General features: G+C 40.7%; 1 protein-coding gene across 6 annotated transcripts in view; it reads left to right on the top strand.

The window, feature by feature from the left end:
• LOC137125022 (histone deacetylase 4-like) overlaps nt 1-27,858 on the top strand; it is a 48,325-nt gene that overhangs the window by 5,180 nt on the left and 15,287 nt on the right. For 3 of the 6 annotated variants that reach the window (XM_067499893.1, XM_067499895.1, XM_067499892.1), the window contains exons 3-7: nt 8,831-8,899; nt 16,911-17,230; nt 21,280-21,430; nt 23,763-23,886; nt 25,283-25,401. In XM_067499893.1, the coding sequence (XP_067355994.1) occupies nt 8,831-8,899; nt 16,911-17,230; nt 21,280-21,430; nt 23,763-23,886; nt 25,283-25,401 (783 nt within the window). Of the gene's footprint in view, nt 1-8,523; nt 8,900-13,623; nt 13,829-16,910; nt 17,231-21,279; nt 21,431-23,762; nt 23,887-25,282; nt 25,402-27,858 lie in introns of those variants that run through there. The other 3 variants (XM_067499891.1, XM_067499897.1, XM_067499896.1) reach the window with 3 other exon arrangements.

Below are 27,858 nucleotides of genomic sequence, written 5' to 3'. Positions count from 1 at the left end.
CTTTATGGCAGGGATGTTTACCGAAGTGAGACTGTGAAGGTTGTGTTCTGTTTGAAGACGCGCGTCGGTTAATTTTCTCTTTCGTGATGTTCTTCTGACTAACACATGCAAAGAAATTGATTGTGGGCCTGTTGTGTTAGGGTTGTCTGCCACTGTTAAATTAAACCTCATTTATATCGGGTGTAATTAAATAACATTAGCTTGGGTCTCAGGGTGAAAAACGAGAATTTCAAATTGATGGCTTTGTTGTACTCTTGTATTACCAGTGTGATTCAAAGCTGCCAACTTTCTTCTGAGCTTGGTTTGCACTTCTTTCCAATCATCTTGCAGCCCTCAAAGTAAAACCCTGAGTGTGTGTGTATATGTGTGTGTGTATCTGTGTGAGCGTGTGTGTGTTTTCACCCTCATGCAGCAGCTTTGGCGTGTGTACACGATGCTTGTGTGCCATTTTTGTAATCTGTAAATGAGCTTACTAGCGTTTTGATCCCGGACTCTGCTTCTTTATTACAGCAGCAGTGGGATTTTTTTTTTTTTGTAGATTAAATATCATTTACCATAAATCTCCTTCTTTGAAAAGATCCCTTTGTCGGGTTTTTATTTCCCAGAACAAAAGGGGGTCAGGCTAAAAAGGCCTTCACATCAGTCTTTATGTGGGCATATTAGCCAACATGCTAAAGTGTGCACAGAAGTGATTACTCTGTGTGTGTGTACAGAGCTTTGGCACATTAGCTAGTGACATTTGTTTTATGTGTGTGCTCAACAATGGGCTAACGTGTTGACCACGTTTGGGTGAACAGGGCGGTTTCTGTAAATGTCATGCTAAGGATGAATTACACTTGTCAGTAGCAGTTATTCTAAATGTGGAGCACAATATAGTCAGAATTTCAGCCAAAATTTCTAAGCTTCCAGCTACCGGTAAAAATGTTAACATATTTGATATACTTATATATTTATACATTTTCAAATCACAGCAGGTAAGATGCTGATTAGCTTTTGTACACACTTCCATGGTTACCACCCCTTGGTCGGAAGCATAATTGACCAACGTACAGCAAAATAATTTCAATCTGTATATTTTTCAATTAATGATTGTCTCTGGTTTGTGATTCATTGACCCATTGAAAAGCATGTTTTGTGGTACATTATGCTTTACTTAGAAATCCTTAACTTATATTTAGGTGTTAGCTTCTTTCCCCTGATTCTCAGGGGCCCATCTGGGGTTGTGGTCACTTTCCGTGGCCCCTTATCACTTCCTGGTGACAGTCTGGGTTTCCCCCAATCCAGACTGAGATGGAGACTGCAGTAAACCACATGTCTCTGTGCATTTAGATCAGCTCCTGGAGAAAAAGAAAGGACGGTGACAAATAGGTGAACATTTTAGTTAAAAAGATGAAAGAATTAGTGAGAATGAAACATGAAGGTGATGGTTCATTTCAGATATGATCTTTTGTAAGAACGTTGTTTCTCCAGCTAAAGTGTGTTTAGGCTGCTGTTGTGTGATGTGAAGACACAACAGTTTATAGTGCTTTTTCTTGTAACTTATCATTTGTTTGTATGTGGAAAGTATCAATTATCAATTATATACAGTATCAATTATATAACTCATAATATTAATCCAACATCTTAAAAAATCTTCTTAATTCTTAGAGTTTTGGGTTGTTGCATTAGCTCAGTTGGTAAGGCAGTTGTCTCGGACCAAAGGGTCATTGGTTTGATCCCCGGAACTGGCTATATGTCGAAGTGTCTCTGGGCAAGACACTGAACCCCCTAACAGCCCATTCCCCTCCCCAGCTGTGCAGCGCTGGTCCAAGCCCGGTAGAAATTGGGGAGGGTAGTGTAAGCAAGGGCATTCAGCGTCAAAAATAAACTGTACCAAATCAACGTGCGGACAATGATCCACTGTGGCGACCCTGAACTCACGGGTTAAGCCGAAAGGACAAAAAAAACCTCCTGTCTTTCTTGTGCAAATTGGTCCATATTTAACACTCATGTCTTTTATCAACATTACAAAGCAGAAACCTGCTTCACCTCCGATGATTCACTGTGAGTGTGATGCAGCCACGATGAAGTGAGTGAAAATGAAGACACAAGTTTAAAAACAGCCGCCAGCCTCCTCAGGTGTTACGTTGTCTTATTAAAGAGGGAATGTGATGCCACTAGCTGGCAACGAATTGTTTTTGTCTTAGTCAGAAATGCACCAGCTTTCCAGGAAACTCTGCAGTACTTACCACTGGAACAAGAACTGGGTCTGCACATGAGTCATCCAGATACGCACGCACGCGCGCACACACACACACAAACACACAAGCAAACACACACATACAAACATAAACACACACACACACACAAACATAGTAAGGGGTTAGCAAGAAATTGTCACTAAGTGATGATTTATGAATGAGAGGTTTGAACTTTACATTGTTACATGCAAAAATTAACACTTTCCACTATCAGAAGGCATCTACAGCAGGATATAAACTGTGAAACTGTGTTCAGATTAGCTTTTTACTGCCTTTGCAGGGCCTGTGTAGGCGTGAGTGACTTTTATTGCTAGAACCGGTGAACTTGACACAATACTGCTTTCCTCGAAGGCTCAGTGGTATCTAGGTTACGAGTGGTAAAGTTTCTATGTTTACAAAGCCTTGGAGCACGACAACAGTGAGAAAAATAAAATCATTTCAAATAACCACTAATTGGTAGGGTCATTGTTTTGGATGGGCACCCAAGCGTTGTTAAGTCATAGGCCTCAGGCACCGGCAGAACAGATTCATGTCCTGTACAAACTGATTAAGTGGTCACAAAAGTCAAGATGACGGTTGTGTTGGTGTAGTGTAAAAACTGGCTTTAAAGAAGGTGCAATTCAATTTAACAACTGCTCTATACACAGTAAATCAGGGATAGCCAGATGGTTTTAATGTTTATTTCCTGTTTATTTCCAACTGAGGTGATTGATAGTAATCTGAGAAAAATGCGATGCAATGCTAATACACAAACACAAACCAGGTCAAAGGCAGGACTAATTACTGAATGGTTAATGGTTAGTATATACTTCATACTATATTGCTTGAAAGCGCAGTAAGCAAAGTAGTAGCCACAACTGTTACATTTACTGCCAATGATTTATATGCCCCCTAAAAATAGTAATGTACAGGATTTAAAAGCACATTAAGCAAAGTGCTGAGATTGCACCCTTTGCAACATGTGGTATACATTTTTTTATAATAATAATACTTATAATAACTTTTGAAAAATGTCTACAATTTAATTCCAACTCAATTTTTAGTGTGTTTTGCCTATGTAGGGTAGTATAGAAATTGACCCAAGATCATTAGGTTATTACCACTATATGTTGATTTCTAAATCCCAGATTGATACTGAGTCAACTACACATTATGTAAGTTTGTGTAACTGTGAATACACTTTTACTTTTTTAGGGTTGCGTCATGAAGGGCATCTGGCGTAAAAACGGTGCCAAATCAACATACGGACAATGAGCCGCTGTGGTGACCCTGAACTCGGGGGATAAGCCAAAAGAAAGTGACATAATCTAGAAAAGAGTAATTTCTCCTGAATAACCTATTTTTGATATGTTTTGTTATTTTGAACGACCTTTGGTTCTGACCCATGTCTTTGACAAACACTGCAGCAAAGTACACACACAGATCTCTGGATGGCTCTAAGTCTATATTATGGATTTGCTTTTTATTACACCTGCCAAACACTATTAATGGCGCAGCAGTGGCATAGTGATTTAAGGAACAGGTTTGGGACTAGAAGTTCACTGGCTTGTACAGGCCGGTAAATTTAAAAAAGTGACTTTCCCTTCTGCCAGTAAAAGAAAGTGAGAAAACTGAGGTGCCCTTGAGCAAGACAGTTCATAACTGGTCCAATAGAGCTGCCACAGAAAGGATTCGGTGGCCCTGGGCTGTTATCAGAACATAAATGTTGAGAACTATGGAAAAGGAAACTTTTGTCAAAAGTTTATATTAAAGCAAAATAAAAGTAAAAGCTTTTCTGCAGTCGTTGCCTATGCAGATATGAGAATCAGCCCAAAGTGTATGGATGGTTCACGTATTAAATTTAGATTTCTGTCATCCTACTTTCCATTCCAGACCCATTCTGTGACCCCTTTTCATCCTCTTCTCCAAATGTGCGCAATCACACATCACACTGCTTAAATCCAGGGGTGAAGGGGTTAAAAGCTTTCACTGCAATAAAGAGGGCCCGGCTTATCCCTGAGTCTATTTTTAGAAACACACACACAAGATATGCGCACGTGCATGCATGGCGAACAAACAATCATTATTTTTGGTCTCCCGTGTTGATGCTCCTCTTTACAGTCGAGCGGTTTGTTGCCATGTATTGTGCAGCTAAAAATGGATCACAGGACGAGTGCACGCATGACACAAATCCTGCTCCTTTGTGCAATAGTCATTGTGATAAAAGCATGAGCCTCATCAAGGGCCATTTCGAGCCTTATTGTCACGTTTGTCTTCTGTCCACTTGTACTGACGTGTTGTTTCTATTCTACAAAACCAAATTACGAAATTGTGGACGATTGCAAAACACACTTCAGTGGTGTGTTCCCATAATGCCCCACCCTCCCTCCTCTGCTGAACCCGGTGAACAGGGATGAGGTTCCTGCCAGCCAGACAGTTTGTCAGTCTTGTTCTCTCATGTGCCACCAACTTGGCTAAAGATGACTAAGAGTCCATCCCAGAACAAACCTAGCGGGGTGTTTTGTGCACCAACCCAACCCTTGCGTGCACAAGCTCTGCTTTGTCCTTGTGCAAATAAAGTGCAGCACCCACGTTATCCAAAAACACCCACCCCCCCTTCCACAAACAAACACCTAATGGCCTTTATAAAGGGTAGATGTCCTGGTACATTGGAAAAGCAGTGTTTTTAATTGGTATTAGGCCAGAGACAGCAAAGAGGGAGCATGAGCTAATGAAGGGAATGGGATGCATCTTTTGTTCCTGTGTCTTTTGTCTTGTCCCAGACGAGAAACTGGATACACTGTGTTCTGCCAACGAGCTGTCAGAGGCAATTAGAGATTACACCGTGGCCTCAGAGGCCTATCCTTGTGCCTTTTGACATAGTGCTCCACGGTGCTTGACATGAAATATGGATGTGTGGCCTTGGCATCAAGGAAATACTACTGTTATGCAAGCAGACCAAATGAGTTTAAAACATACAAACACAAACCTAACAGCTGTCATCTTACATATTGAGGCAGTTTGTGGAATTAGATATATAACCAAAATTGGATAATGCAATAAAAATAAGTCACACTGTTGCTGACAATTGTGAAAGCAGTGCCTGGGAGTGTGGAACAAGTTCTTTTAAATATGTTGCTTGGTCTCTTTCAAACATGCATCATATCCAATACGATCATCTTGAAATCCTCTACAAAATTATATATGTTTTTGTGCAGATTTTGACACAATGAATACACTATGAAGTTGAATAAATGTAATGAACAGGAGCAAAATTAATTAGTTGAGTTGACTACTGTAATGGCTGTATGGTTTAAAACGCTTGTTGAATTTTGAGCAAACCAAAAAAGTGGTCTGAGTTTTCTTCTGATTTTCTATCGATCAAGCGCAGAGTTTGCCAATAAACAAGCTGTTTTCTAAACGTGAAATAGTTAGATTATGAATTAGCAAATAAATCAAATATATAAACTTATCTAACTTCATGATCATATTATATTCCTAAATCTGAATTACAGGTTTAACACAAGCAGCTGAGAAAAACCGACACTTTGATTTTGACTTATTTCCATGGGTGCTAGTCTTTGTGACTTATTGGATGCATTTCTAGTTCCAACATCTCTGCAGTTTTAGTTTTTCGGCCTCTTCATTCATCTGCGTCTGGTGACCTCGTGACTTTAATGCGTTTTGGACGTGCAACGGACACCCACAGTCTAATTACCAATTCCCAACTAATTTGCAATTTTACATCAAATGACGGCATTCACCGAGAAGCACAAAGAAGCACTTAGACACCATGCCAAATTGCATTACTGCTGTGTTTTTCCGACTCTACCAACATGAAATAAGGGTCAGATGGTTGTTTCCGACTGTTCATGGGATGCAAACTGTTGGTGGCTCACACAGGGGTCACCCATTCTCTTTTATCAGTCGCCATGACGTCAGCCGGTGCCCTCGGGAAGCAAATTTGCGACCCAGAGGAAAAGGCTCTTCAAGGAGAGGCGTGTTTGATTAATCGTATTGTTCCTGTCTGGTTCACCTTGCTCACTGGAGTCACCCTGGATGAAGCAGCCAGAATGGAAGTGCCCTGAATGTAATGAGGCTGGAGCATCCTTCCTCTCTTTCTTTGTCACTGTCTCTCTTTGTAAACATCACAGAGGCACAGACAGACATCTCATTCTCATTCTCCTAGATAACAAAGGCCTCTGTCAACATACAGTTTGCAGTCCAGGGTCAAGCTTGCCTGTCATGCTGTCAGAAATGCATATGGTTATGGAGGGGACGGAGATCTCCAACATTTGGCCAGCTTACTTCTGCATCTTCCATTTACAGGGGCGACCATAACATGCATGTTTTTGACGCACAGTAGCTGCATTAGCTTGAGCTGACTGACTCTTAGCCTGAGGCTGGCTGAGGCTATTTATAGCTTCCTGTCTCCCAATGGTTGCCCAGTGGGGCCAAAAGAGTGGAGGATAGAAAAAAAAACAGAGAAAGAAAGAGAAGAAGGAAGGGAGAGAAGAGAGAGAGGAGGGTGCTGCTGAGTAACTAGGCTGCATTCAAGATTGATGGACCCTGTTACCAAGGTATAGGGCACCTCTCCCCTGCAATTGTGTGGTAGTTGTGTGTGTGGTTTGTTGCTACATTACATTGCTCTCCCTGGTTGTCTGTCCTGGTCTCCTACTCTTCAACACACCTGTGATCCCTCCATGTCCATCTCAGGTATCAGCTGTGCGGTTTGGACTGAAAGCTTATACCCTTTGTCTCATAAACCACAGACAAAGAGAGCCGTCCCCCTAATTCCCCACACTTAAGACCTGATGTAAAGCTGCTACCAGCAATTTGTGCAAAAAGCGGCATAGAATTACTCCAAGCCACAGGTGTCAACACATAAATGTACCTCATTTCCATTGCAAAACACAGCATCATGTGTATTATTTGACTAGGCTCATCAAGAGAGATCACCTATCATTGACTGTTTTGAAAAGGCAGGGATATGTGGAGTTGTTTGACCGCCTTTCTGGTCTTGCTATATTTCCTCACCTTTTACATGATGTATGACACTGTTTTTGTTGCAGATGCCACAAAAATTGGAATTTGAATTCCACATGTTATGAGTTTTTTTTTTTTTTTTTTTTATCGTAACACATCAACCAGCAGTATCTGACAACCACTGGTCAGAGGACTTTGGTAAATAAACCCATGCATGTTTGAGATCTGTTTGGACAGGACCAAAAGTGATGTTCAAGTCCACACCCGAGTCCTCGCAAGGATTGGTGCATCGGGGGTGCAGCCAATCTAGCTTGGTGGTGCAAGACGAATACATACACATAATCAGCTCACGATGCAGCTTCACGGCTAATTAAGTGTGTGTGTGTGCGTGTGTGTGTGTCGGTCTGTCTGTCTGTCTGTCTGTCTGTCTGTCTGTATATGTCTGTATGTGCCAGTCTGGTCCTGAGAGAATTCCAGAAATAGATCATGCACAGCGAGACGCTCTGCTGTTTTCCTCTTTTTCATCCCTCTAAGGGGATTTTATATGAGTTTTCATCTTTCATCTAGAGTATAATCGCATGCTTATGCATCTTAGATATACGTAACGCTTCATGCTCAAAATATATATTGATCAGGTAAATATAATTACAAAAAATACGTGTGTGTGTGTGTATATAATATATACGCACACACACATACATAATGTGTAAGTGAAAGAGGCAGATTTATGTGTAGACACAATGAATGTTAGTTCCATGTTCTCATCCCTTTTTATACCGTTTTTTTGTTTTTTCCTCATCCTTCCATCATTTCATCCTCCTCGCCTCCCTCTCCTCTATCTGCTCCTCACCTCTGTCTTCCCCCTCTTCCCTGATGCATCCTCCTCTCTTCTTCCTCCTCCTCGTCGTCCTCCTCCAACACCCCCCCCTCTGTCGCTCTGCTTTTTATAGCCATGTCTTCCCAGGGCTCAGCAGCTACAAAAGCCTTTTCATGTTGCCACTATAATTACTGCCTATACTCTTGCACACACATACACGCCCACGGACACGCATGCATACACACACAGGAGAGGAGTGCAGCAGCAGCACTGTCTTTGTGTCTGCATGTGTGTGCGTGCTCTGCATGTGCAGTTATACACAAAAGGGTGAGCTATTTTTACCTCTCTCCCTCCCTCCCTCTCTCCCTCTCCTCCTCTTCACACCCCCCCCCCCCCCCCCCCAATCCCTCTCTGCCGCGGCTGCCAGCCACATTTGCTATGCTGAGCACAGGCAGTATCAGTCGAGTCCCAACATCCCTCCTCTTGCACACTGAACTCACACACAAGCACACGCGAGCTGGTGAAGGCTGCTCCCTCGGCATCCCTCAGATTTAAAGCTTATTTTTGAGCTTCTCTGCAGTTGAGCATCTCTGCAAATACACAGCTCGCTCATTCACTGGTCATGGATCAGACAGTTGCTCAGGTGGTGATAGTGGCACCGCGGCATGTGCTTGCCGCTGTGCAGATGACCTGAAAGCCCACTCGTTTGGACTGTGGTCTTAACTGAGTGATTAGCGGGTTTGTAGACGGAAGCTTGTCTCAATGTTGCGGACCATATTTGAAGCGGAGTGTTCTCTCTCTCCCACAGAGGGGATCCTGGGAAAGGAGCAGCCTCTGGAGGTTCTGAAGACATCGGCGCTCAACCACATCCCAACAGGTTGGACTCCGTGTGTGCTTGTGTGTGTGCATGGGCATCTTCAAACCAGAGCGAGTGTGTGTTTGTTCGTGCATGTGTGTGTGTGTGTGTGTGTGTGTGTGAATCTACGTGATTTCACTGTTAACCACATCCTGTATGACTTTGCATGCATAGGTGCACTTCGTCGGATGCGTCCGGCTGTGGTGGCTGTTTCATTACAAATGTAATTTTCTAATATTTGATGTGTACTCACTTTATAGTTTCATGTAGCAGCATTGTGTCAATTGTAATTCACAAACATATCGTATTATTCGCCCCCTTGGAGTCTGAAAAAGAGTGCAGGTTTACTACTGTATGTTTATGCAGTCCTCTCATAGAGCCATTTTGCTGAATGGAAATCCAACAGCCTGAATGTAAAAGCGCTGGTTTGTGAGCTTATGCGAAACTGCTGTCAGCTGTCTGAAGAGAAATCGCCAGCCAAAACTAAATTGCAAAAGCAATTGTGCCTTTTGGTGATGTCTTTCCTGCAAGTTGCTAAGACAGGTTGTCAGTATCACAACAGATGAGAGCTACCTTTTTTCAGCAACCTTATGTGGACTGAAAATAGTTTACAACATATGTTTCTGTCTCTGAATTCCCATCTGATAAAACATATTCAGTCGTCTTTGCTAAGACACAGATACTGGGACTGTTGCAATGTTTTGACCATATCTTGTACATTCAGTCAAAATGAACATACAAATTTCAAGGATGTGTTAGGGTGAGACGCAGAGGTGAAGCAGTACATTTGGAGGCAGGAAAAAAGAAACGAAAGGGACACAGATAGAGATGAGGTAATCTGAAAGTGAAATGAGTATGAGGTAATATATATGCATAATGCATTATCTGATTAAAGAATGAGGGAGCTCAACCGGTTCTCTGTTTTGCCACAAAGAGAAATTTTGATTTTTTTAACTTTATAAAAAAAAAAAAAAGTAGGGAAAGTATGATTCATAAATCACTTCCCATGTTGCTCTTCAGCTTTCTGTCTATGATTTGACAGAGCAGCACTAAGCAAGTAGGTGGTGTTTAACACTTGAGCAGCAGTAAGCCGGGCCAGCCTGTTGCGGTAAGAGGACAAATAAACAACAAAGTTGTATCTTTAGTTTGACCCAGAGCATCTTTCTCTTGTCCCAAACCTTCCCAGGCTTCACATGTTCTCTCATGTTGTTGCTGGCATTATTTTGTGTATGCCTCCAGCTAGGCTGATAAAATATTGAAATTCACTGGAGTCACTTCATCAGATATTCTCAAAATCTGTTGTCTTGGATACAGAGCCGCTGGGGCCTCTACACTGGTAGTGTGTGTGTGACCCGGACCATTTGGATGTGCTGCTGACAGGATGAGGAGAGTGCACCTGAGCATTTATAGCATAGGGCACTCTGCAACATCAACTACAGCTCAGAATAGTTTTCCTCGTAGAAAATGCAAAATGCAATAGTTGCATGGTGTCATCTAATCTTAACGCATTCAGATGCTGGTGGATGCATTTAAGCAAACTAGATGCAGTGCGTTCTTTTGGGATGTAAAGCAGTGGTCGCTGCACCTGCAGGTTGAGCTACTTGACTCAAAGTAAACACCTGAATTTGGTTTTCACACAAAGTAGTACTGGCTGTTTTAAATGGATATGCAGTTCTATTTGATTTATTTGTACAATAATTTAATTTTATGGCAAGTTTGCAGAACGAAAGTTAAAGCTAAAACAATTGTGAGAATTTGTTGCTTTTTCTTATCTTTAAATATTAGTTGAATCGGCATTTTTGAATTTCAAGATATCAGAATAAGCTTTAGAAAATTACTACATTTTGTAAACAAAAAAAAATGGATTCATAGATATAATCACATATTGAGAATAATTGTTAGTTGCAGCCTAAGCTTAAAACATATCTATGCTTGAGATAGAGCTGATGTGCCAATATTAAAAAAATGAATCAGTTATTTTGGTCACCAAACCAAAATGCAAAACATCACTAGTTTCAGCCTCTTTAGTGAGATAATTTGGAATTTTATGTGTTATGTGTTATTATACAGTATTTTTTTTAAAACCCACTGAAGGTTTCACTTTTTCGATAGTCTTTGCCTAAAAGTACTGTATTATGATCTATAATTCTCATTGTTGAATTTTTCAAGTTATACTGTATAAGAAATGTACCCAAACAAAAAAACCCAGTACCTTTCACCAACAACAGTACAATAAAATTGTTGATGGAACAACTATTTAATTACACAGAGAAAATATAAAGTGATGATTAGTTGCAGTTGCAAATTCTCTCTCTCTACAGACAATCAGGTGTAAAAAGTTTACAACCTTTGTTTGAGTCTAGGGTTCAAAACATGTATGTACTGGCACATCATATATATATATATATATATATATATATATCTTGTACTCATGGGTGTCATTACCACTTGGTATAAAATTGTTGCTCACTATCCTTCTTGCTGTACTACACTTTACTCTTCATGCATAGCTCCCCTCTCTGTCGCGAGCGTAATGTCTCTGCCCCGCACTCAACCATCTCCTTCCTCTTAAGCTGCGGTGCTGCAGACTGTTGTATGACATCACTGAGACTACAACAAGCTGGGGCTTGCTTTTGACAGAACAAGACTTACTACCACTCGACACGTCCCATAGTCACGCCCTCCCTGTTCTTTCCCTAGCCTGAGTCCTGTCTAGTTTTTCAAGAGGTCACAATGCCATTTCAGAACTAGATCAAAATCAATCTTTGCTGCAAAGTTATAACCTGGAAAAGGCCTTATCATTTCCAAGAGTCTCGGCTTGCTTGGTGGTAAGACTTCAGAGAGTCTTTAAAAGACAGTAGCATAGGCTGATATTCACCCAACCGACCCAGAGAGTGCAATCAGTAAGCCAACCGCAGCTATTTTTCGCCTTCAACAGATGTGCTACTTGTTGCCTCTCATCTCTCTCTGGTGCTAAATTTACCGTGGATCCCTGCAAACAATATCTCCACTTCTTTGTTATTTTTTGCATGGTTTATAAAAAGTCTCTGTCACATTTTACCGAGGCTACTCTAAACAACTCTGCCTGACTCAGTATGACATCTATTAAGCCTAACGAGTGAGGAGCTCAGTCAGTTAGACCGTGGGATATACACTTGGCGAACCAAGTCTCAAATCAGAGACGCCAGCCCTCTGCATTGTCTGGTATAAATAGATCTGCAATTGGAGCTAGAAGAGCTGTGGAGTATGCCTGAGGGGTTGTAAACAGATTGTGATTTGTTGCTGTGAGATGGAGGGAAGAAAGGTGGAGGGGGTACTACTGACTGAAAAGGGACACAGAGCAGGGCTTGAGGATAGAGCAAGAAGGAACCCGCTGAAAGAGAAAGTGGTGGAACAGTCAAGGCTCAAGATGGAATTGAAAGGTGAAAAAAGATTCCTAAAAGTGGAATAAATTCTAGTAATGTCATAAATGCACACTGGTGGTGACAGTCTTGTGTGCCAGGATTTAAAAAAAAAAAGAATTTTATGTAACAGTTGTTGAGATTCATGTTTCATATTGTACTTGAGGAAAGTTTTACATCGGAGCAGTGAGAGTCAAGAGTCAGTTTTCCACTTGTTTTTTTTTTCTTGCTGTTTGTCTCTAAAATCTGAGCTGAATCACACTTTGTATGATCACGGAAACTTTACATAGAGAAAAATACCTTTATTCTGATAAACTGGACTCCTTTTGGGTTAATCTGAGTGTAATTGTCAGTTGTGTCTGCTCCTCCTGTCTCCCATGAGACACCACCGTTGACTTTGTTTTGGTTATGTGCAATTGTCCCTGCATTGTTTTCTATCTTGTGCACATCAGTAAACTGAGGTACGTTTGACGTCACCGCTTGTATAAAGAGATGGTCCGATATTAGAGCTTATCTTTGTTAAGTGACAGCCAGCTTAGTCTTCTTGCCTATAAATTCTCTTTAAAACCTGCCCGTGAAGTTGGGAGACATGCATGTTTCTGGTTAGCCAAGTTTGAGTTATGTGTATTTTCACACTTTTATTCAAGCACAATGTTTAATGGTCTGTGCTGCGAGTGGATTGTCCTTTGTGGAGCTAGACCTGGTCCAAAATTATTCATTAATAGAAATGCACATGCATGCGCACACATACTATTAAACAGAAGTTAAAATGTTAAAATAAGAGTAAACGATCAAATACTAATCCCTAATTATATTAAGTTATCCAGTATTTAAAAATCTGGGGAGCCTCCCTGTGGGGAAAGTCCTTACTCAGCTTCACCTGAAACCATTTTGTGGTTTTATTTGTTTGGGAAATGCAGGCAAATTCCAGGCCAGGAATTTGAGTACACAGTATTAAACAGCACAGGAGAGACCGAGGGAAAGAAGGAGAGGGGGAGAGATGTTTTTTATAAGTAGGGAAACGGGGGAAAGCCAAAAGAGATGCCTGGAAAGAAGCAGGCAGAGATATTGAACACACTACAAAACAGTGAGGAGGGTTTTCCTTGGCCTTAGAAGCAAGGAAAGCAGGTTGAGCGGGGAGAAGAGCAGAGACAGTAAGAAGAGAGACAGTGTGTGTGTGTGTGAGTGTGTGAGTGACGTTAGTTCCTGGAAAAGCAGAGGGCTGCAGAATAAACAGGCTGCATGCCTGAGACTGCCCTGTGATGTCACCACTGGGCAAATGAGGGACGAGGGGAGGAGAGAGAAAGGAGAGAGAGAGAGAGGAGAGATACGCCCATCAGGTTAAAACAGGAGAGGGGATGAACGAGGAGCCAAAAGTGACGGAGGTGGAGTGCGAGTAGAAAAGTCAGATGAACAGGAAAAGGAGCATACTGTCATTGCCTGTTAAAGACTAGAAAGAGGGGGAGGAAGTAGAGGTGCAGTAATAAGGAGGAGAGGACGAAGAGAGAGGAGGCTGCAGAGAAGAGGAGGAGGAGGAGAGCGCTGATGGGTAACAACAACACACATTACCACCTCTCTCTTTCTGTATCTCTCGGTTTTGTGTGGTGAGCAATTAGCGCTGCCGATGTGACAGGGATGCCATACGAAGTGTGTGTGTGCGCATTTGTGTGCATCACCATCAAAGTGTATTGGGCTGTTTGTGTTGTGTCAGGGACTCAATATCTGTAGAGGAACATTTTGTACAGGAAGAGTGTGTGTGCACGAGTGTGCTCGTGTGTATGAGTTATGGATTTGCATTAGCCAAGATTGGAACCGCTAGAGCAGTTTTCAGTCATAATTACATATCTCCTGTCCCATCTTTCTTTCCTTTTGTAATACCTCTAAGATTAAATAATTGGCTACCTCCTTAAACAAATGTTAGATAAGAAAACAAGGGAAAAGAAAGGAAAAGTTGGGCCTTTTTCCATGTAGATGCCAATGGTCACGGTGCATGTTTACCTTAGATGTCAGCTTGCAAATAACCCTAAAGACCTAATAGGGAGCCCTTTAACAGTATTCAAGTATATTAGTTACATAACTGAAAGAAATTTTGTTGGAAAAACATGGTGAGAAAAGCAACTTCAGAAAAGAAAATGTGTCTGTGAATAAGAAGCTTTTATTATGTTCCCTGATGCAAAATCAAAAACTATCAACAGAATAATTTACAGTTTAGTCTTTCCCAACAAGACCCCCCCCTTCTTATCAACTGCCAAACTGTAACCGTCGTTGCTTCTAAAATGAGCAAGGGCCCTGGAACAGCCAAAAACTGAAGACATCGCTGCATTTAATTAAATATTTGGTACCTTGTGAAGCGGAATCAAAAATAGCACCAAAAAAAAAAAAAAAATAAATAAAAATCCAGTAGCTGTTTTTCTGGTAGGTAAGAACAAGAAAATGGAAGCGTCGATAAAGGATTGCAAGAAGGAATCGCACAATTGGGAAATGTCAAACCTAATAGTCCTGTGGGTTGACGCTAACACATTACAAGATGGTGCCGGCACATAACATATTGTTGTCATTCCCCACATGACAGCAGTCCTTAAGGACCTGTTGCATGTTGTTGCTCTGCTCTTCTATAGCGTAGATCACAACAGCTGCAGGGGTGTGTTTCACCTGCTGCACAAAAACACACAAGAGGAAGTGGAGTTTTAAAAGACCCCATATGGATTTAATTGCAGTGATGCGCAGTCACTATTAGTCTGCATAGTGGATGGTGCTTAGAGGTAGAAAATGCCTCTAGCCAAGCTTACCTCTCCAAGCCATTTAAGGAATCTTCTACGAATGCTTTATAGCTCCGTATCCAAACATTGCACGTCTCAGAGAAAGATGTATCATAAATCAAATCTGAAGAGAGCGTGTCTGTGTTGTGACTCGACAGATGGAAATCCATCTGAAAAACTGGTGTGAAAGTGAAGAAGTAACAACAATCTTCCAATAACAATGCTTCTAGCATTTTAACATTTGTCTATTTTTTGCCCTACACCCCTTAAATCAGTTTGGCATAGTGGGCCTGAGTAGCTATTTGACGACTAAACCATATTTATGCTCACCGGAGCCTTCGTAACAGTGTTTTTACTCTTCAGACCTCTGCAGCCCAAGTACGACTTCGCCATTAAGTATTATCCAATGGCGAGTATTATTTCATATAATTGGCTGCATAAATGTACCTGTGCGTTTGTTTTTGGCTCAGTGCATTAAGTGTCAGTGGTGGCGTGTTTGCCTCTTTATTAACGCAAAGTTCCAGGCAAGTATCTCTGGCTCTCTCCTCACTCTCAGTAAACATGTAGGTAAATAATCAGTCAATCGACTCCTATTTATTCAGATTTAATAGGGAGGAAGCCCGGTGATTGGAAGGCTTCCTGTGCAGTGATTTGTGGGTGGCTGTCCCGGCTCGAGGCCTGCACCTCGCTGGGTCAATGCAATCTTTGTCAGATGTCGACGAGCTTTATACATAACTGCAGCATCAGTCACACAGGTTGAGCTTGTAGCAGGTTTTTGCAGAAGCGATGAGAGGATAAACACAAACACTGTCAGTTTTTTATTACTTCAGAATATTAGTGTAATGTGCAACTTTATTGATTCCCATTAGAACATTATGTTACCACCTCTTTCATAAACAGGTCTACTTCCGAAAAATACCCATTTAACTCGTATGATTCAAAAATGGAAGATGCTACTCAGCAGAGGGCAACTTGAAGTTGCCGTAAGTATTGCAGCACCAATATAGTTATAATAAAGATTGATGACATTTGATAGATATTAAAGATTTTGACTTGTTCCTTGGGACCATGAGTAGAACGGTGATCAATACGTCTCAATTACAAGCATCTCTGACGTCGTACATGGCTGTAAAAGTGTTTTATTATTTAATGAAACTCTTATAATCTGTTGTTTGTGTAAGCATATTGGTTAAATTTTGATATTGAATTTAACCTTTTGTATCACTGAAAAGCATCATTAAAATAAGTTACATACTACGTAGTGTTTCTAAATATATGCAGCTATGTATTGCATTCACTTAAATAGCAGAAAAGCTGGTGAACATTGCAGAGCTATTAGGCTCACAATGATGTGAATTGATGCCGACAGTGATGTCAGATATCTTTGCGGTTTGTTGCCAACAGGTATTTTTTTAATAACGCTCAGTTCTCTATCCCTGAGGAGGAACCCACATTAAATAACATTTTGAAAAGCTTTGATTTTTATCCCATTCAGTGGCACAGTGTCTCTCCTTGCACTTGTAATAACTAAATACTCAAACACATCAGTGCCCTTGTGATACAGGAACATGTAGCAGTGATTTTCTTTGTGTCCTTTTGGATTTTTCTTATTTTTACATCTAAATGTAGCTAAATGCAGTTTAGTGTATCCAACATTTAGAACATACAGGAACATACATGGCTTGATCACAATATGTAAAGACCAGTGACCAGGACCCAATATCGCACACATTTTACACTTTATCCAGATGTGATGCTTTGTCACTAAAAAAATCTAAAAAGATACTAAGGGAGTTCATGTAATAATCCACTAGCTAAAACTCTGTAGGAAGATACTTACTGCGTCTTTTATCTGTGTCTCTGTCCCTGCAGTGGACATCAACTCTGCGCTGCCCCTGCGTCTCCCTCCAGCCGCCATCCCCATGGACCTGCGCGTGGACCATCACCAGCAGCAGCAGCAACAAGTGTCATCGCTGTCCCCACCTGGTCAGCAGTCGCCCGGTTCCCTCGGAACGGGCCAGGCCGGCGGGGGCGTGGTGGCGGCATCAGTGCGCGAACAGCAGCTGCAGCAAGAGCTGCTGGCACTGAAGCAGAAGCAGCAGATCCAACGGCAGATTCTCATTGCCGAGTTCCAGCGGCAGCATGAGCAGCTGTCCCGTCAACATGAAGCCCAGCTCCAGGAACACATCAAGGTACATTTACAATTCTGAAGGTTTAGGGCGGGTTTAGGGTTTTATATACATTTATGCATTCAGAACATTGCAAACACTATACCAAAAAAAAAAAACAGTAAAGGAAAAATATAGGAAACCAGAATCAGAGTAGTGAACTAATCAAAAGGTTTAGCTTTCATTCGTTCTCTTAACCAGGAGATATTTGGCTTTTAGGTAAGCAAGATGATTCAGGCCCATACAGTACGCTAAACATATATACATGCCCTACATTTGTATTTTAAGATAAGATGTTTTTCTTCAAACATGAATCAAGGCTTATTAAAAGAGTTTCCCCTGCACCTCACCTGATTCCTGTGGCTAGTGAACATATTAAACTCCTGAAATAAGTTGTTTTCAAGAAGCATCACTAGTAATTAAAACTGCCGCACACAGAGCATGTACATAAACAAATACTAAGTACATTTTAATGAACCTTTCAAGAGACAACAACGCAATATTGAAGCAGCAGGCTCGCAGCCCAAAACTATTTAAAACTTTTCTAAACAAATCAGAGGCAGCTCCTAATTTAGTCTGCCACAACACTCATTAACAGACTAAACTCACCAACAGTGAGCGTGTCTGTCAGCTTTAAATCACTTTGCATTAAAAGCGAAGAGGAGAGCAGAGAACAAAGAGGCACTTAGGCTTCTTTCACTTCATCTTCAGGGATGGAGAACAGCACTATAATCGTGCCTTTGGAGTCAGAAAATGTGTAAAGGATAGACTTTTGTAACTCTGCTGGTACATTACATAACCAACCCCTTATGCACCTTTACTTTAAATATCAGCATCCAATAATAAATACTTTACTTTGCTTTTGAATTAATAAATAAAAAGGCAGATTAAGCTAGAATTGTTTGACATGTTGAACAATGCATCGCACAGCGATCGAGTCGGGATCACATGCTCATATCATAGTGACCTGGAAATACAAAGTGAATCTAGATCAGCACGCCCACACTCTGAAGCTTTAATACACCAGGCCCTCTGAGAGCGCTCCTGTGGGGCTCATATGTCATATAAAAATATTCCACTGTTTGTTCTTTTTTACTGCTGTAATATGAATTGTAATACGCGCAAATGGAACAGCTCAACTACTTTTTTTCAGGACTTTAGAACAAAATGCCCAAGAATGGATTGCGAGGGCAGAAGATTAGATTGTGCTGGATTATATTAGTTTGAATTTTTGTTTTTTTTAATGTGTAAGTTAATCCATACTAGAGATTGTTCTTTATTCACTTCTCTACTGCTCTTTCGTTTTTTTTTTATTATTATTATTATTATTATTTTTGCTTCATCTCTTCATTTCTCTCCAACCTGTCGTCTTTCACATTTATTATCCTTAATCTGTGGCTTATGAGTCTACTTGTCTTATCACTTTTGACTTTTTTCCTTTGCTCTCTTGGTTCTTTTTTCCTATTCATACTGTTTTCATTTCCCTCTCCCTTACCTCCCTCATCCTTCCTATATGTGCGTCATTGTTTCTCTCATTTCATAACCTTTTAATTTCTTCTGTCCTCTTTAGTGTCCTCCTGTTTTCCGTCTTTCCTTCTTTGTTTATCCAGTCTCCCCTTTACCTCTTTTATATTGCTCTTGACCCTCTGAGTCTTCATGTCCTCCTATTTCCCTATTGTCATTTATATTTTTAGTTTATTTTCCTTTTTTTTTAAGTGTGTCTTTCTTTCTTCTTTTTCTCTAGTCTTTATTTTACCTCCTATCTACTCTTTTCCTTAAACGTTCTTCTTTTCCACCTCCCTTTTCCAGTTTAGCTTTCTTTCATTCCCTCTTTTCCTTTCATCCCTTACTGTTAGTTTCTTTTTTTTTTTGTTCTCGGTTGATCTTGTCATCCTGCTATTTTTTTTCTTTATTTCAGCTCCTTTGTCTCTCCATCTTTTCTCTGCTCTCTTCATTTTCGTTTTTGTAAAATCTGCAGCTTTGTTGGATTCATGGACTCATTCTTTGATACTTTTTCAATTTGGGTTTCGTTGAGTGTATTGAGTCAGTGTTGTGGGGTTGTTTAATGATGTTGGGGGATAAGTGATGCTGTCTTAGGGGTTGTCTGGGTCATGGATTAGGGTATAAGGTTTTGAAGACCCAAATAAGGAGATGGCAGGGTTAGGGAATCAGGAGTGAAAACAACAGAAAAATCGCTGCGTTAGGAGGAAAGGAAAACATGCAGAAAGGGGTAAGAAATACAAAAACGCAAAATTAGTCGACAGAATCCGGGCTATACAATAAACTAAAGGATATGCACAGAACAGTAAGGGGACAAATAAACATAAACTAGTAATTAAACCTAGTGTAAAACAGAGGCAGATAAACAATGAACAAAATAGCCAAACCTCAGACCCAAATGGCAGAAAGTCCAAAAACAGGGAACAGGCAGAACAGAGAAACAGGAGTCCTAATAGGGAAAAGATGGGGAGGCTTGCTGTGCATACAACATAGCAGCAAAGACAAACTGGCAGGGAACCGAGGGGAAAGCCGGGTTTAAAAGGATAGAGAAGCAGGTGAAAATAATCAAGCGCTGATGACACCAAAGACAGGAAGTAGGCTGAGGGGCTACAAAATAAAAGCTGGAGATAGAAATTGAAGCTGGGGAAAGCAGGGACAGACTAAACACAGGGAACAGGATTGTGACAGTCTGGCCTGTGGTGGGGCTGCAGGACCACTCAGGTGGAGGCCAGTGACGCACAGGCTGAGCAGGGAGGCCCAGCCTCAATCAGCCCCATTCACAGCTCCTGTGTATGCACACAAACACACACACACACACACACACAGTTGCACAGACATTAAAACATACATATCCTCTCAAATGTCAGCAAACACAGCCACACGCATGCCCAGTTTGCTTCCACAGCAACACACACTGCATGCACACATTCTGATGTCTGTAAACATAAACTTTCCTTGAACATAAACTCTTAAAATGTCAGAATAATCCTGAAGCTCCTGCGAGTTTTATTCAGAATGGAAAAAAGGAACATTAGTGTGTAGCTCTGGTTTATTGAGCCACATGGGTTCTACCTATGTTTCTATGCATTATTTGAGTCTTCCCACCCACACGATCACCACCTCACCTCTGTCTCACCTTCAGCCACTAAGTTATTCACAGACTTGTCTGATACACTTGTTTTTCCCTCACGGTAAACACAAGTGCATGTCCCAGCTACTGACTGTCTATTTACGATGTCCAAAAAACACCATCACAGGTTGATTACACGCAGTTACAGTAAACTGATCAAATGTTGCCATTGGGTGTGCAAAGAAACGGGGGAGAGGAGGGTAGAGTGTCAATTTCTTGGCATGTGAGAGAGAGCTTATTATGTAGCTGGCTGAGTGCAGCCACAGGAAGCTTGCCTATTTCTTGTATATTACAGAGACATTAAACTGCAATTGGGAGTCTCAATTCGCTGCCTTAGGTACTCGAAGTGCATTAAGGCTTTGACGAAAGTGAAAGCAGGTTTCAGCTTGCATTTTTTATAGGGATTTTACTTTTGACTTTTGATTTGGGTTACAGGACAAATCATCAGACCATGGCTGAGTTTGTTTGTTCAGTATTGAGGCCTGAGGAAGACGAGTTTTCCAATTTAAACTTTTAGCAGATGCTGTTCTCTTGCTTTTTGCAGCAATGAGGAAGCGAGCAGATAGGATTGTGTGTCTTGCTAAAACCTTATACTCGGTTAAATTGTTTGTATTTATTTAAAAGCTTTGGCTTTTGGAATTGCCAAGGTTTTATTTTATTTCTTCAAACATCTGTCGGACATAATTACTTCAGATGGCAACTTAAGCAGAGAGTAGAGAGTACTGAGAGTAGAATGTAAATAGATGTTTACAGATGAGAACAGAGAAGAAGAAGTGACCTTCATAGTTAAGTTTAGGTATCTTATCTTCAGGCTGAAAGGGATAAAGAAGTAGTGAATGATTTTTGATATATAGAGTTTGCAGAATTTCAGGCCAGAGATTTTGGCTGATGAATTCTAATAGGCAGGTGTTTACTGACATGTTTCTGATGTTTCCTCATGTAGCAGCAACAGGAACTTTTGGCATTGAAGCATCAGCAGGAGCTACTGGAGCACCAAAGGAAGATGGAGAACCATCGTCTGGAGCAGGAGCTAGAGAAACAGCAGAGAGAGCAGAAACTACAATTGCTGAAGAACAAGGAGAGAGGACAAGAGAGTAAGTCCCAACGAGATGTGATTTTGAGAAGCAGCTGAGCTAAATCCAAACCCAAGCTGCGCTGCTAAATTTGTCCACCAGACAAATGTTATTTGGAACAGTTCAAACCTGTTTTTTACACATTAATGAAAGTGCAAAATTCACACAGAACCACATTTCTAGCTGAAATTTAACCTGAATCTCAAAAAAAAAAAAAAAAAAAAAAAATCAATCCAGTCTGACACTTAATTCTGACTGTAGAGGTTTTTCTTTCCTCACACCTTTTATGCAGGATTAAATCACACATTGCCACCATTAAAAGCAGCAACAAACATGGAGAAAATGGCAAAAGCGGAAAAAGACTGCAAAACGATTTAAACCTTTTTGTCACAATATCAGCACCGTAAGAAAATATACCAGAAAAACGGTCTGTGCACACTCACTTCTTAAAAATGTTTTAACCAGCTGATGCTGTTGAATCACAGTGTGCTTGTTTAACATCAGCTTTAAACCTGAAGGTGATGGGGGTCTGAATGGATTAGTGAACGTTTTGTGTTACCATCTATCACATAAATTACAGACAAAAAGTTTAGTTTCCTGTCTCAAAAGTTACGCTGTTTGGTAGCATTTAGACGAGGTCCAAACCTGTTTGTAAGAACACTTCATTCAAAATGCTCCAAGGTTGAAAGGACAGTTGAGATCAGTGTTGCTTCTCTGTGTATTTCCATTTTACTTGGAGAACCTGTGTAATTACTGTGGTAAACGAACTGTATTAGCCAGTGGCCTTGGTGGTGGTTAAGCAGAGTTATTACCGCTGCATGCTGGATGTCTCTCAACAGTTCATTGAAAGCGAGTGGACAGGAGTCCTTGAAAGCAGTTTACACACTATATGGAAAGTGGTTACAGATCAAGGCTGTGCGAGTTGAGTGTGAGTCTTATGTGTGTGTGTTTGTGTGTGTGTGTGTGTAAATCTATGTGAGTTGGGGCGGGAATTATCGGACAGTGTGTTTGCTCTCACGTGTACTTGAGCGAGTTTGGTTTGTTGCCTCAGTGCCCTCAGTTTTCTCAGGATTGTGCATAGTTTTTGTATCTTTTTCCTGCAACTTGCATAATCCCCGTCCTCTGATTGTGGTAGTCAAGCTCCAGTGCCATCAAGAAATATGACAGTGTTTTAGACTGATGGAAAGGGCTGCAACTAATGATTTTTTTACAGATTAATTAAATGAATAGTTTATTCTCTCAGATGTCAAACATAGTTAAAACTGTTCATCAAAATCTTCATAAATGCACAGTAATGTTTTCCAAAGTTTTGTTCTGTCCAAACAGTCGACTAAATGTGATTTAAGATTTTGTAAACGAGAGAAAAGTCACAAATCCTCTAAAAGCTGGCAAAGTTTATGAAAAAGAATAAGAACAAAAAACAATATATATTATTTTTTAATTACTAATCATTCAAGCACAAGAAAGGGTCTTTTACTTATTAAGCTTGGAAGACACATCAAGACTTTTCAATAAATCACCTTTAAGTGTATTGCATCTGTCGATTTTTTATCTTCAGTCGGATTAATTTGTCATTCGTAAAGTTAGTGCAAGCTCGGACAACTTGGTGGCCTCAGAGGTCGTAAATAAAACCAATGTTCTAAGTCATCCATAAAGCCCCCCCAAAATTTAAACGTTTGTCTATGTCTGTACCAACTTATTACAAACTACTTATTAAACCAAGGATGTTTTAACTGTTACAAACTCGTGCTGTGCCTTCAAACTTGGGAAAAATAACAACATGTTTACTGAAATTTATAGAAGCCATTTTGGACATTTTGGACAAAGTCTAAAATGACAATATCTAAGTTTTCCATTTAACATGATAAAATGTCAATGAAGAGTTGGAAGAGTAAACATTTATAATGTGATATACTTTCAGAGTGCAGTAAAACTGATTTAAACTTTAAAGGAAACGAAATAGGAAATTTTGTGACTCAGTTTTAATATGTTTGCTTATTTGGTATAATTGAGTGAGAGATAGGCTGTAGGTCAGTTGTTAAGGCAGTTGTCCCATTCCCATCCCCAGCTTCAGTACAATAGAAGCTAATGACAGTGCCCAAGCTTAGTAGAACTTGGGGAGGGTTGTGTGACAGATTGTATTCACTGCTGCAGACTAGTAGAGATTGTGCCAACTGTCTGTCATAGTGTATTTTTCACCTAATGGCATAAGCTTCCTTCAAGGCCATATAATCAGTTAAGGTAATTCATTATACAAAGGTTTGTTGCCAGTTGTTGCCAGCTCCTTATAATAAGTGGCAATCTTTACACAGTAATGTTCTAAAAATTCCTACTTTTAAACTTCACTTTTCAGGTGCTGTGGCCAGTACTGAGGTTAAGATGCGTCTCCAGGAGTTTGTCCTGAACAAGAAGAAAGCCCTGGCCCAGCGGAGCCTCAACCAAGGAGGCCTCTCTAATGATGCTCCCTACTGGTACCGGTGAGGAACGGTTGCTGTTTAATTCAAAAGTCAAACAAATATAATAAATGCATAGATTTGTACGCTGTGCTCACAGGGTGTAGCTAACTCAACCAGTCATATGTATTATATAGTAAAGCAGAGACTTCGGGTCATGTTTGACTTCCTTACTTGTCTCACACAGATAAATCAATAGAAACTGTCAGTGTACAAGCTGGAAGACTATTAAAGTCCTTTGCGTGATTCTTTGTAATTGTTGTAAGCAGAACAATACAATAGAAGCTAACTGCAGATCTCTGGTAATTCTGTCTCTGACAGCTGATGAATAATGTATTGGGTTGTGTCTTAATCTGTCAGTGAGCTTCCCCTCTTCCTCACCTTCCACACTGTATGAGCCTGACTGAGAGATGGATCGAGCGGGGTTATAAAACAAAGACAGGAATACACATGCACACTCACACACTTAAACGTGAGAGCAGGATATTAAAACCTGATGATAGGGGCTCGTGCGCTAAAGGCTCGGCCTTGAATGTTTATAGTAGCATTTCTGGAGCCGTTTGCAGGTGTGTACACTTGTTGATTCCTCCTTGTTCGCACTGTCACATGAATTCATTGCTTTTGCGTAAGCACTGGAACTCTGCATGATTGGAAACACAATGCGAACCAAGGAATTTGTCAAATATAAATGTCGCTCACAAGTACTAGCTCCATCCCTGTGTGGAGTTGAGCTGACGTCAACATAAGTATCTCACAGCTGTGTAGTGCACTTAATTGATTAGCTTTTCTCTGTCGCTCTTTTAAATCTTCACCTGACAAACCTGACAATAGCTGTGTTGCAAAGGACATAATTACCAGTGATGTTCTTAATGATTATGTATTTCATGTTGGCAATAAAGCACTAAAACCATACCAAGTAAATACATAACCAAATAAATCATGTTACGTAATCTTGATGTGTGACCCAGTGAAACACCCACAAGCGTTGACTTTCAAAAGCTCAAAGTGATACAAAGCTTCTCTTTCTATATGCTGCCTCTCCTTTTCTGTGCTCTTTCTCTCTAATGTAAATTTTCTCCACAAGTTGGACTCCTCAGCCCCCTCAGTTCTGAAAGACGAAAGTGTGTATATCCGCTTGTCAGGAACATGCATTTGGGCCAGAGCCAGCTCGGCTTTACTTTTCCTACAAACACCACCTTTTTTCTGTAGGCAGCGAACAGATGGCAGCGCATGTCTGCAGCCTTGCCAAGGGATTTGTGTGATGCTTTAATCATACAGATCTATGACAGCCATGAAGATTGTTACTTTATTGTAATTACTCATTCAGTCGCGTCCACAGAGTTATCAATGTTTTGGAATCATATCCCATGATTTTATTATACTGATCCTGTCCGTAACAGTCCGTGTGTTTGTTCTGTAGCAAAACTCAGCACAGCTCCCTGGACCAGAGCTCACCTCCACAGACTGGCGTGTCAACCTACAATCACCCTGTGCTAGGCGTCTACAACCCCCGGGACGACTTCCCACTGAGAAAGACTGGTACATGACGCAGACACACTTCCACACACATGCTTACACACTTGGCAGTGTAGCGTTGTCTCTGCTCACGTGCAGAGAAGATTTTACACATGCACACATGGGAACTGTGACGGACAGTAGCCGCCATGCAGACTCACATTGAGCATAATTTAGATGGCATCAGTGCTCTACACCATTAATCACATCCATATTAGGCTGTCAAGGTCTCTCAGCATCCCGCACATGAGAGCATGTAAGTGTAGGTGGTTCAAGAGCTCAATAGTGTGAAAGAGTTTTTACCATTTTAGCAGCACCATTTATTAGATCTTAATACTATAACTATATCTTCAGATGCTGCTTTGAATAGTTGTTCTTGAGTAGTATTTTAAGAAACTTAAGGCTGATGCCTTAGGTTGATAAATTAATCCTTTTGAGTAAGAAATTATTATGATTTAGTTTGTATTCAGCACTGTTTCTATATGTTTCTAAATGGGTGGTTGATGTTATCATTGATATTTTGGAAATTGCTCCAGTGCTCGAATGCTGGCTGTTGTACTGTTTTTTGTTACTAAACCTTTCTGCTGGCTTTAATTTCTTAGATAATTGCACATTAAAACTAATTGGCTTTGATAGATCCTACTTAAGGGCTATGTCATTTGGGAACATCTCCTCCTTGCAGTGCAACAATTACTTTTGGGGTTCCCCAGGGGCCTATTCTTGGCCTTTTATTGTTTTCATTTTACGCACAACCTCTGGGTCAAGATATTCACAAAAGCAGTATTTCTTTTCTCTGTAATGCTGATCAGAAACACACAGTAAGCCCATCGGACCTTTCCTCTGTGTAGTTCCTCCTTACCATGCAGACATCAAAGCGGTAATTTACCAGTCCTAAATGCTAGTAGGTTTTAGCCAGGTTTGCATAAAGCAAATAGGAAAACTGGATTTACACCCCAAACAGAAGGCAAAAAATGCTGGGTTGTTTTTTTACTTTAAATTTGTTATAACATTTTATGGATGATTATTTCATTTCATTTCTCAAACCTGTATTAAATGCAGTCTTGTAACTTAGCAGGAATAAAACAAAGTGAACTGGTTTCTAATAGTTTTTGACGGAAAGTTTAGTGCTCAAAGTATAGAAGCCTTTACAGAGTAAAGATTTTCCTCAGGTGTGTGTTTGTGTGTGGCTTTGCGTCTGTGCAAAGTGTGAGTGGTGTATGTGGCGGTGTAGCCGTGAAGCAGCGGTCGTCTTACAGTGCAATTATTCACTTAGTGCAGTGGCAGGCAGCTACAGCCACTGCTTCAGGCCTGTTGACTCTGAGACTTCAGGCTGCTGGAAACGACTGCAGATAGACCACAGTTGACACTGGCCCACACAGCCACATTCCTCCCTATGAGAGATGGAGAAGAAGAAGAAGAGGAAGAAGAAGAGAGGGAGGAAGAGGTAGGATAGAAGAGCGAATATGAAGGGAAGGAACTGATGAGATGACGAGATGCCAAAAAGTAGTGACAATCAGGAAGATGCAGAAAGAATGACATGCCAAATAGCTTTTGGTGGCTTCACTGACCATTTAAAAGACCTCAGCATTCTTGTTTGGTTAGGAAAAACATTTGAGGTGGAGGATGGAGGGAGTGTTGGTTTCTTCGTAAAAGCAGAGAAGTAGAAGATGACAGTGCAGCAAATGGAAGGTGGCAAGCAACATTTGAACTTAATCCAGCAAGTGACACAATAGTAGCACACTCCTAAAAATCTGCTTCATATTAAGAAAAGAAAACAGGCGGGAAGATGGCAGTGAGTGAAAACATGTCCCTGGAGTGTCAGTTTGTCCCTCGATTTCTATAAAGCTGAGGATTGTGCTTGACTGCAGAGAGAGGGAAGAACCTGTGCCACACTGATATTTGCCCATAGCAGTGACGTGTTTTGTGGGGTTTACTTATGGTAATGCCAGCTCGGGCGAGGTTAGAGACTCTTTTGTATCACCGCCTGGCCATAAAGTAGCGGACTGGCACCCGGGGCTCCCAGCAACGGTCAAAGGAAGCAACAGCGCTCTTTTGTGCATCTCCTGTCACCAGTTTGGAATTTTAGTGCAGCTGATACTCTCATCCATAGCACAGTTTAAGGAGTGTGGTAACAGCTACTTTGTCACAAATAACCCCAGAAATGCAACTGTTTCCATGCAAAAATCACACAAAAAGTACCTTCATAGATGTCTGATGTAGCATTAGTAAACTGTTAGTTTGATATCAGTGATATATTACAAATTGCAATGCTGAATTACATGCATGCATTGCTTCCTGTAATTACCTTGGACATACAATCTAATCAGGCAATAGTGGACTTCGCCAGTAACAACACGAAATATATAGAGAGAGAGGTAATTGCTAGGGACAGGCATTGAAATGATTTTTTAAAAATCGAATAATCAAACCATTTCAATTTTATTTCTCAGAATAATCCTGATGTACATTCTGCTGGTAGAA

This window comes from Channa argus, chromosome 4 (assembly GCF_033026475.1).
Source record: "Channa argus isolate prfri chromosome 4, Channa argus male v1.0, whole genome shotgun sequence".
Lineage (NCBI taxonomy): Eukaryota > Metazoa > Chordata > Actinopteri > Anabantiformes > Channidae > Channa > Channa argus.
Note: the sequence above shows the minus strand (reverse complement) of the source record. Positions and strands in the feature narration are given on the sequence as shown.